General features: G+C 37.5%; 1 protein-coding gene across 1 annotated transcript in view; it reads left to right on the top strand.

Annotated features, from left to right (window-relative positions):
* LOC113233514 (nectin-2-like) overlaps positions 1–11,421 on the top strand; it is an 847,610-nt gene that overhangs the window by 833,429 nt on the left and 2,760 nt on the right. Inside the window, exon 7 of the mRNA XM_026468637.1 lies at positions 6,118–6,231. Coding sequence (XP_026324422.1) covers positions 6,118–6,231 — 114 coding nt within the window. The remainder of the gene's footprint in view (positions 1–6,117; positions 6,232–11,421) is intronic.

Genomic DNA, 11,421 nt, shown 5'->3' with positions numbered 1-11,421 from the left:
CACGCACACGCACACGCACACGCACACGCGCACGCGCACGCGCACGCACACGCACACGCGCACGCGCACACACACACACACACACACACACTCACACATTCACTCACCCACACACACTCACCCACACACTCACACACACATACACATACACACCATCGTCACCGTTACCTCAAAGGGCTTAGGCCATATCCACTCCGTTGGCCAATTTTAGAACCAAGAATTGTGATCCTTCTTCAACGTTCAGGTTTCATCATGATATTTTCTTTCACCGTTAGCGAGAGGTATAGCGAGAGGTATTAATTTTACATACATATACTTCACGCCTTTTTCCATTGGGGTACATGCCTTCGCAGGGACTCAACCATTTTCCCACTAAGCAACCAGCCCACAACTATTCCCTAATCGTCTTACTTCAAAGTCGACATATTGAAAGGAATTTATTTTTCAATTTCTGAAGTTCAGAAAAGGACTTAAAAAATATATCGGGTTCGATATTTCACACTGAGGGTCGTATTCCAGAACAGTACTCAATGCTCAAGTCAGGATTTGAGCAGACTTGAGTATGATTTCAAGCACTGGAAATACGACCCTAATGGCAAGGACTTGAGTATGATTTTCAGTGCTCACTGCAATACTCAAGTCCTGACTTGAGCATTGAGTAGAGTTCTGGAATACGACCCTAAACATCAGGTTGACTTTGAAGATGGTTAGGTTACTGGGCACAGCTATTTTTTTTAAGTGACTGGTCCACCTCATTCAAATACCGGGTTGGCCATTCATGTATGGTTGCAATTAAAAAAGTAAACACATCCTTTTAGAATCCACAAGTCCCACATCCTTTTAGAAACCATAAATCTCTCTGGACTTTCTTTACTTTTTTCAAGAAACCAAACAAAAAATAAAATGATTGCATAAATAACTTAATTACTAAGTTTGTCATCATCATCGTCAACTACTTTTTACTGTTTGACACGAAACTGTTAGCTAACACGCCAGTCTTAGCTTTTTGAACGTCACGCTATTATAGTTTTTGGTTGGGACGTGCCAAGAAGTATTTTATCTTGCAAGGGACACCAACACAACGTTATTACCTATCGTCTAAATTTATCCATTTGTCGCTTTCAAAAGCACAATCCTTTCTAACGTGACAGGAAGTATCTTGCGTGGTATTTAATGTTGTCTTCAAAATGTCTTCTCTTCATTCCGACTTCATCCATCTTTTCCCGACCAAGAAATCAGTATAACCCAAACCTCAACGCTCGAAAATAAGAGGCCTATCGTAATACAATTCCGCAACGTCGATCCGTTGATTTATTTATATAATTTGATCACTATCCCCGCGGTAACGAATGGACGACTGGTTTCCACGAAATTGTACGGATGACTGTTTGTAGTAGACCTTTTTTGCTGTCAGCTGACGGGCTGCCACTAAATTAATCCGGGAGTTCAGATTTGGGAATATTTGTAACTGATATTGGAACTGAATATTTGACAAATGCGGTAAGTGACTACCTTGAGCTACTTGGTCCAGACTTATCATCCAATCTCAGCTTTGGGCGATACATCGAGTGCTTGGCAAAAACTGCTGCCAAAAAACTAAGCATACTATACAAGGTTGGGCAGTACTTTACACCTGAACAGCTTATAATCTGTATAAAGCACAAGTTCGCTTGTGTATCATATGGAGTACTGCTGCCACCTTTGGGATGGCTCTGCCCATTACCAGTTACCTACCTACCTTGGACTCGGTGGGGTGAAAATCAAAGAGGCTTATTAACAACAATTGTGGAGTCGAAGCTACACAATCTCGACCATCGCAGAAAAGCTGCTTGTCAGTTTTCTATGGAATCATTTCGGGGAATGTGCGCCAGAACTTTTAAATTTGGTTCCACCCTCACCGTTCCTGCTCCGGTCGACTAGAAGGTCCGAAACATTCCATCCTTATGTCGTTGATATACCACCCATTCGCACTAAGCGTTTTGCTTCCTCCTTTCTGATGCGTACGGCAAAGGAATGGAATAATATACCGGCTAAAAAAAAGGACGAGGTTCTCAATTCGATTGTATGTTTTTTTTGTATTTTTTTTGTATGTATGTTACGCGATAACTCCGGTATTTGTGAAGCGATTTTCATGATTCTTTTTTTTGTTGGAGAGGGGGTACTTCCATAGTGGTCCCATTTCATTTTGAAGAAAGTCATCCACTTCACATCCATTTAAAGTACTGCCTTTAAGGGTGGCTGTTCACGCATGAATATTCATATTTATAAATAGCGCCTAAATTTTACTTAGGAGCAATTATTTTAATGGTTGATTTTGCTATTTCTCCAATTTAAGGCGTTTTCTCTCAATATACTTTGAGTAGTGAGAACCGATTTTTATTATCTCCAGTGTCAGTTCTTTATAGTGGCGAATTTAAGGATATTTCAATAAAACTTAGCAAATAGACGTAATTCCACGTACTTTTGAGGTCGGTTTTTAAGTACTCTGTACTGAGATTATTTACACTTTATGTTTAGCTGCCAATATGTTGACATCCATAGATTTGCATCCCGATATAGTTAAAATATAAGTATTGGTTTCGTACCAAATATTGTACACCATATTTTACGCAAATAAATATATAGATTTAATAGCAATAAATAGATTTCTCATAGATTGCGCTACGGCTAAAAAGTCGTTGAAAAAACCAAATACAATGATCCAACAACAAACACATAGAAAAAATCGTGAAGTCCCGTGGCTTAGTTGGCGTAGGGTCTGGAATGGTTTGCTAGAAGACGTCGGTTCGAACCGGCCGGATCGAAGAAGTGTTCGATCTTTGTATTAATAATTATAAATAAATATCATTCAAAACCATACCATAAACCATAAATATCGTTAATTCCCTGAGACATAAGTTGACAAGTCTCATTTGCCCTAATTTCACCAGCACCCTAATCCTTCAATACCGAAACACAGTCAAGTTCATATTACCGCTTGGCGGCAGAAATTGATAAGGTGACAGCACTTCCCTCGACGAACTCCTTTCACAAGGACCTCTACTGCTACTATATATATTTTTCTTTTTAAGTCAAAGGCAAAGGTTATTTATTCCATAGGCAAAATAAATTTACACTTGAAAACGTCACATTTAAGCTAGCGCTCGTTCACTACGCTGAAGAAAAAAGAAGAAACACGAGGGGTTGCTCTTTTCAAATAAACTTAAATGCTATGGAATACACGGCTTCGGAATCCACACAAATTTGATTCAAAGTAATCAAATTTGTGTAGATTCCGGAGCCGTGTCGTCTTTCCATACATCTTTATCTAATACGTAGTCTTCAATTTTGTAATATGATTTTTCTATCAAAGTATTTTTAATGTAGTTTTTAAACGTAGGAAATGATAAACTTAATATATGCTCCGGAATCTTATTGTAAACACGTATACAGTTCCCTATAAAAAACTTGTTTACCTTGGTTAAACAAAATCGTGGTACCATGAGTTTGGACTTAGCTCTAAGGTTAATATTATGGATATCTTCTTTCTTATTGAAATTATGTATATTGTTACGGGCATATAAAATATTTGAGTAAATGTACTGTGATGCCACAGTCATGATACCAGTCTCCTTAAACTGTTCTCTGAGAGAAACCCGAGAGCCTAGACGGTACACAGAACGAAACGCTCGTTTTTGCAATACAAATATGGTTTGAATATCTGCCGCTTTACTCCACATGAGAATCCCGTAGGACATGGTCACGGGTTGACTGATCACCGATGATGAACAGTCAACCCGTGACCATGGAGCGTGCAACCGTTCCGAAATATCGGGAAAATAAAAAGAAGTCATACCGTGGTAAGAAATCTGATACTAGTGATAATCATTTAGTGAATAACCACGAAAGTCTTAAAAACTATATAAAGTAAACTAGTCTAGCAGTACTAACATCGGTAAGGTCACGTATCCTGCGGACTGCGCATGCAGCGGAGCTTAATCTACTGGCCAGGGAAGATATATGTGGAAACCATTGAAGTTTACTATCTAAGGTCACTCCCAAGAAGACTGCTTTATTAACAAGGTCTAACTTTTCTCCGTTCATTTCTATGCTTGGACTAGTTGATTTTTCGTTAGGTAATTCAAATTTAATAAATTTTGTCTTCTTGGCATTAAGCAATAAATTGTTAACATTAAACCAATAAACTACCTTAGAGAGGGTATCATTAATATTGTCATAGTTAATGTCATGTCTGTCTGTTTTAAAAATCAAGGATATGTCATCAGCAAACAATACTATTTCGCAATGGTCCTTAACAAAGAATGGCAGATCATTAATATAAATCAGAAATAAGAAAGGTCCAAATATTGAGCCCTGCGGAACAACCATTTTTACCGGAGAACCCAAAGAAGTCACTTCATTTATGTTAACATTTAAAAACACTAACTTTCACTAACATTCAAAATGTAAGAAGAAAAATCAATATGAACAATGAATTGTATAATAAACGGAGTGACGTACATAATTTTAATACTAAACATAAATGGAAACTCGTGTTACAGAAGTTAAGACTTCGGAGGGTTCTCGGTTTTTTTTTTGTGAGGCAAGGTTTTGAGTATTATAATAAAATCCCAAAAGCAGTTTTGGATTTAATATCCTTTGATAAGTTCAAAAATCATGTAAAGGCAGCTCTACTAAACAGAGGATATTACTCTATTAGGGATTACGTAAACGATTAGATAGTATGGTTTTAAGATTTGTGTAAATATAACGATTTCAAGTGTAATTAAAAATAATTCTTACCTTCGAAATAAAGATAATTTTCATATTCTATGCTGATCAAACAGCAAACAACAACGTGCTTCATAACCACACCAATATCTGATCTCAAGCTAGGACTTTCCTATATTATGGGTACCAGAGCACCGAAATTAACTCCAGGACAATACCCAGCCAACCAGAACCAATTTAGGAAAACTCATTTCCCTAATTGATCCTACCGGGAATTGAACCCTAAATGAAAAAGATAATGCTCGCTGAACAGAACACTGCTACTTACAATGTTTAATTGACTTAAACTGATCGTTGCTTTAATTGGTTGAAACAAAGAGACATGAAAATTTGTTGTTTCTAACCCCCGACTCAAAAAGAGGCGAGTTATAAGTTTATCTATAGCCTGTCTTTTTTGAAGACGGAGTAAAATGACATTTGCAAGGTTGGCAGGTTTCATAAAATTTTAAATAGTCATGAGCTACAAGACTTTTAATTAAATTATTATTGAATTGATATTCAATTATTTTTTGTGAAATTACTCCACTAGTTTGTTATAATTATTAATACAAAGATCGAACATTCATAAAAAATTCCTTCGATCCGGTCGGATTCGAAACGACGTCTTCTTGCATACCGTGCCAGACGCTATACCAACTAAGCCACGGAACGAACCAACGGACCTCACGATTTTTTCTATGCGCTTGCGTCGTGTCTTTGTATTTGGTTTTTCAACGACATTTTAGTCGTAGCGCCATCTATGAGAAATCTATGAAAGATTTATCACCCAGTTAGGACCTTTACAGCTACCAGTCCTGGCGAGAGATGTCGCTATTCACTGTATTAATTAAAAAAAATACAAAGATCGAACACTCAGAAAAAACTCCTTCGATCCGGTCGGATTCGAACCGACGTCTTCTTGCACATGATGGACAGCTGTTTTTTTTATGATGCCAAATATCGGGACGAACAAGTCGTGCGCCTGGTTGTAAACGACACGCCTGTCCACACCAGTTGCAGTGTACTTAGAACTTTAAATCGCTAAGACCTGAGCGACACTGACACTGCGGCCGTCACCCGGAAACATAGTTGATAAGTCTCTTGTACCTGAAATTTCACCAGCACCCTTAACTTCAAAACAGGAATTGCTTGGCGGCAGAAATAGGTAAGGTGGCAGTACTTCCCTGGACAAGCTCTTTCACAAGGAGCTCTACTACTACTGTTTAAAGATCATCATCTGTTTTTCCAGTTACAGGTTTACATTTTGTTGTTATATCGATACTTACACACCCAGTATTCACCTCCTAAAGCGAACCGAGTCCAGCAGTACGATTGTTTGAATTAAATTATGTGTTATTTTGTTCACAGTACCACCTGAAAGGCTGATAATCCTTAATCACGAAGGTAATGAAATCCAGGATAGGGTTCTGGGACCTTACGACGAAGGGACCGAAGTTAACCTAACCTGTGTTGCAGTAGGAGGTGAGTTTAAAATTTTTATCAATCAAACAATCTAGTTCTGAATGATTCAAACGAGTATCGATATTTTGAAGGGAATCGCCACGACCCCTTATTTTTAAGTCACTCGGTTGCTAATGCGAGAAGGTAGCGTTTGACCTCGATAAAACGTCATACAGTTTGGCAGTGTTAAGCCGAAAAATATCCAATTCACGCATTTGAGGGAACTAGTTTAATTTAGAAGAGGTAGCGAGAGAACGTAAAACCACGCAAAAATATATCTTAACAAGTATATAATAAAGCTGTGATAGGTATAATAAAACCGCAAATGATCACATGTTAAAAGTGCTTTTATAAGACGAAAGTAATTAATACATTTTAAAAATAATACCAACTAAATGAAACGAATCGCACCATCAGAATAAAATTGACTCAACTCAAAGTTTAAAGTTTTTTTATAGCATTAAGTGACGGGTGACGGTATTGTTGTGTCGTAACAGTTGCAGTGCCACTCAGAGCTTTAAATCGCAAAGATCTGAGGGGCACTGCCTCTACGCCCGTCGCTCTGAGACATAAGTTGACAAGTCCCATGTGCCTGTTATTTCACCAGTACCCTTCAAAACCGTAACGCTGTCATGCTGACACTACGGCTTGGCGGCATAAATAGGTAAGGTGGCAGTACTTCCCTGGACGAACTCTTTCACAAGGAGCAATGACATTTCGTCTCTATTTCTGGTTGTATACTCGATGACGAACGGCTATGGAGTGGAATTCCCTGTCTGCAGACTTGTTCCCTGAACGTTATAACTTGGGTCTTTTCAAGGCGAGAACGAATAGGCATTATTAAGGTGTGCATGCTCCATCGTCGACCTTATCGTCACTTTCCATCAGGTGAGATGGAAGTCAAATGCGCACTTATATTTTCCAAAAAAAAACTTTCATTTTTCAAAAATTATTATTATAAACAGAAAATTTAATATTTATTAAGATAAGACATAATGATTAAACAAAACACCACCACAGATAATATTACAAGTGCAAGCATTGACTTACAAATAAATGGACGACGGGTCTAATACAAAAACCACGAAAAAAATGTCCCAAGTCAAGTCGAAATTTAAATTGTAATGTCATCGCAGTATCGCGCTCTCAGTAGAACAAATGAAGACTAAAGCGGAGTGTCGCGCTCTGTATACGATTTTAGCGCCTTACAAGTGCGGACACTTTTTAGCGCGGACCCGACGTCCATATAATTGTAAGTCAATGAGTGCAAGTATCATTTTTGCACTTGAAAGTAGCGAATAAGGCGTTTTTGCTACGATTTTCGAGATTTTGCGCGAGATAATTGACCCGACCATAACATACACACAGCTAAGTACGCTCACTTTACCGCGTTTTAGTTAAAGGACGGCATAATGGCGGACTGAGCTCAAGTTTGCGGTACTCCGCAAACTGTTGGCACAAGTGCCACGCGAACTAAGCAATTCTACTGTATTGATTATCTACTGTATAGATTATATTATGTTGTCTTAACGCATGCAAAATAGCTGAAAGACATGGTGCAATAAAAACTTTTTCAAATAGTTGATATTTGTTAAAGAGAAGCAAATTGTAGTAGAATTTGGTATAGCTTCCGCTCCAAACTTAGCCCACAATCACGTACTTTGACGAGGGTCACGCAGAGAGCCCTTTTGTTTTACACATTTTTTTTATATACTTTTGTTCGCGTACAGGCTTCCGGTGTTGTTCCGTAGTTAGAAATTTCCCTACCTTTTAGTAAAAAAAAAAAATCTACGTCAAAATTCTCGTATTTTTGTTTCTCTTTGCTTTAATGGACGTAAAACATTATTTAGCTACGTTTTGTTTTTTTTGTTTATGGTATACAAAACATTTAACATTTTTTTTATTTGTTTGGTACGAACAGTCATTGCGTTACAATATTAATGAATAAGCACCAAATACATAGGCTAAAAGAGCTTAAATAATATATATAAAATACCGCATTTTTTAACCAAAAACGAATAATTAAACCATAGGTGTTTAAACAAAATGCATAAAACTAAAGAAAAAACTTAATTACCCGGGATGTGAACTCGCGACCCCAGCCGTTACAGGTAGATTCTGCCCACTAGACCACTCTCTTACTCGCCGACACCCATACTACTTGGGAGACTACAATTAGTATATAAATAGGAACATTTCGAGCAATAAACGTAATCAGTAAATAGTTGACAAGTATTGCATTTCCGATCCTCAGAAGAGCAAGAACCTGAACAAATACAGTACACCGATCCAAATCATGAACACCAACGTCTTTGATCTTTCAAGAGCCTGATCATACAATCTTTGGTTGGCAGTTTGTTGTGAATGCTTACCTTAAATCACGGCCCCAATTCTTCTAACTTCTTTGAAACCAATGGTCATTGTAATTCCATTTAGACTAAACTGAGATCATTTTGTATGTATGTGTGTAAACACTTTATTGTACAACACAAACAAATTACAATTGTTTAACAAAGAAATTTAACGTTATTGTACAAAGGCGAGATTATCCCATAAAGGGATTTCTTCCAGCTAATGAATATTAGAAAGGAAAGTTGGCTCCTGCGTCGGAAATAAAATCTAATAAATCATTAAACTGAATGCTACATACTTAATTAAAGAATAAATTTATAATATCAAATGTACACACGAATACATAATATTAAATAAATGATGCACTAATACATATAAAATATATAATAAAATGGATATATAAAATAAGACCATAACTAAATATGTGAAACGTAAATAAATATTTTGTGAAGTCTAACATGAGAAGTCTGAATAATCTCAAGATTTCAAAAGGGCACTCCTGAAAGCCCGAACCGAAGGTGACTGTCTGAACAGGACTGGGAGAAGGTTCCACATACGAGCAGAGTTCACTGTGAACGACTCCGAATACTTTTGTGAACTGTGTTGCGGAATGACGAGGGACAAATTAGTACCGGAACGCAGACGATCACCCATAGCCTAACAGTATTGGAAACGCTCACGAAGATAACTAAGAAAAGAGGGATGGAAAAGGATTTTATATAGCAAACATAAATCGTGGGCATTTCTACGTAGACGGATATGCAGCAACTTCAGCTTATCTCTGAACCCGAAAATGTGATCGTACTTTTTCAAGCCAAACACAAATCTAATGCACTGGTGTTGAAATATTCTGCTAAAATCAAGTATAAATGGCAGTCGTGTGTCAATAAGGTGCCAGTGGAATTGTAGTGATAAAATTCATTCATTCAATCACTAACGATCGATGGTGCCTTACTGATACTACCGTGTTAATTACTCTGCATATCTTAATAATAATTAAATAATAATTTGTCAGTAATAATAATAATACTTATTTTTAATTAGTGTTAGTAGATATAGGTATATGTGTATATATATATTTTTCTAATCACCTGTCTCATGAAGCATTGTCACATGGGAGAGGTAATCCTACCAGCTACAGTTTGTAAGATGCTATTGGGCATTCTGCGCCATCTGCGAATCAGGAATGCTGTCTTTTTCCGGAGGATGACAGCAAAACCATCCGCCTTATATTCTGCAAACATCCCCGATGCACTGCAGAAACTATGTCGTCCCAACATCGTTCTAAAAATCTTATTGTACTGTACAAGTCTCCACCGGCCGTTTGGTGTAGTCATCGAGTATATAACCAGAAATAGAGACGAAATGTCATTTGATTTGTTTGAAAACTTTTCTGCCAAATCATTAAGGTGACAACTGCGCTTCGATTGGCCTGGTCGAATTGGAAATAATTGTTTCACTTCAAATCGTCCAGTTTGTTACATGTTTTGCTGTTTTTCGCACACCACCAAATGAACACAACAGCCCCCCATAGTTAAAGATATTATCTGTGTTATAATATATACAGAATATTTTTGGAATATACGGAGACATACACACAGGTCAGTTGTTGGCGCTATACTATTTCAGCTTTCTAATTTGTGATTTCAGTGCAAACGAGAGATGATATTTTAAAAGAGATAAAAGCCCATTTCCCTGATGAGTTGCCAGAGACGGATGGCCCTTATTTCGTCTCTATTTCTGATTATGTATACTCGATGGGTGTAGTTAACCCGGCTGCCTGGATGGGCTCCCGGTGTAGAAACTTTTATCATTCATTGGCACTCAATCGACACACAATTGAAATTAATTAAAATTAGCAGAGATAAATGTGAAGAAATTAAATAAAAGCTGCTAATTCGAAGCTCCACGTGAAATACTTTTTTGAAACAATAGATTCAGACGAACTTCGTATCTGCGTTCGATTTCTATGCAGCCTTCCTGTTTCATGCAAACTCGTTAAAACTTTAATCGAAAACCGGTTTAAATCAAACTTGCGGAATTAGTGATTTTTTGCGGCTCTATTTTTGTGCACCTCTAAAATATCAAAGTTGAGATCTTTTTACTTACGGAGCATGTGTAAGAGCCTATACGGAGTTATTTGTAAAACAGTATCAACCTCTCAGGACTGTATTACTAACGTCATAAAGTCTTTTGTTCTGTGACTTTTAGTATCAGATTTTACTTTCATACAAAAATAAATATGTTTAAATAGGTTGCTCTAAACGGTAATAACTCTGTGCAGAACGGGGGTGAGAATCATCACGGAGGACGCTTGCACGTTTGACGTTTTTAGTAGCAGTAGTTTGTCTATTGAAGTAGTGCCACCTTGCCTATTTCTGCCGCCAAGCAGTAATTTCAGCATTACTGCGTTTTGGTTTTGAAGGGTAGAGGTGTTTGTGAAATCACAGGCAATGATGTCAACTTATGTCTCAGACGTCGGGCGCAGTGGCAGTGCCCCTAAGATTTTTGCGGTTTAAAGTGGCTCTGCAACTGTTATGGATAGGCGTGTCGCTTGCCACCAGGTGCACGACTTGTTTGTCTCGTCACTTGGTACTATATATAAAAAAACAACTTTCGAGATATTAGCACCCTAAAGTTTTATTGTTACCTAATAAAATGAAAATTGCACGGGTTGCACGTCTCGATTCCCTAATCCCAAACATGGTCAAAGTCAAAGTCAAGTCGAAGTCAAAGATTATTTATTCCATAGGTAAAATAAATTTACACTTGAAATCGTCACATTTAAGCTACTGCTCGCTCGCTACACTGTCCTCCCTGAGAAGAACGAGCAAGAAACTGTAGGGATTGCTCTTTTCA

The sequence above is a fragment of the Hyposmocoma kahamanoa genome, unplaced genomic scaffold (genome assembly GCF_003589595.1).
Source record: "Hyposmocoma kahamanoa isolate Upper Pololo Valley unplaced genomic scaffold, ASM358959v1 79, whole genome shotgun sequence".
Lineage (NCBI taxonomy): Eukaryota > Metazoa > Arthropoda > Insecta > Lepidoptera > Cosmopterigidae > Hyposmocoma > Hyposmocoma kahamanoa.
The sequence above is the reverse complement of the archived record's forward strand: the minus strand, read 5'-3'. Positions and strand labels throughout refer to the sequence as shown.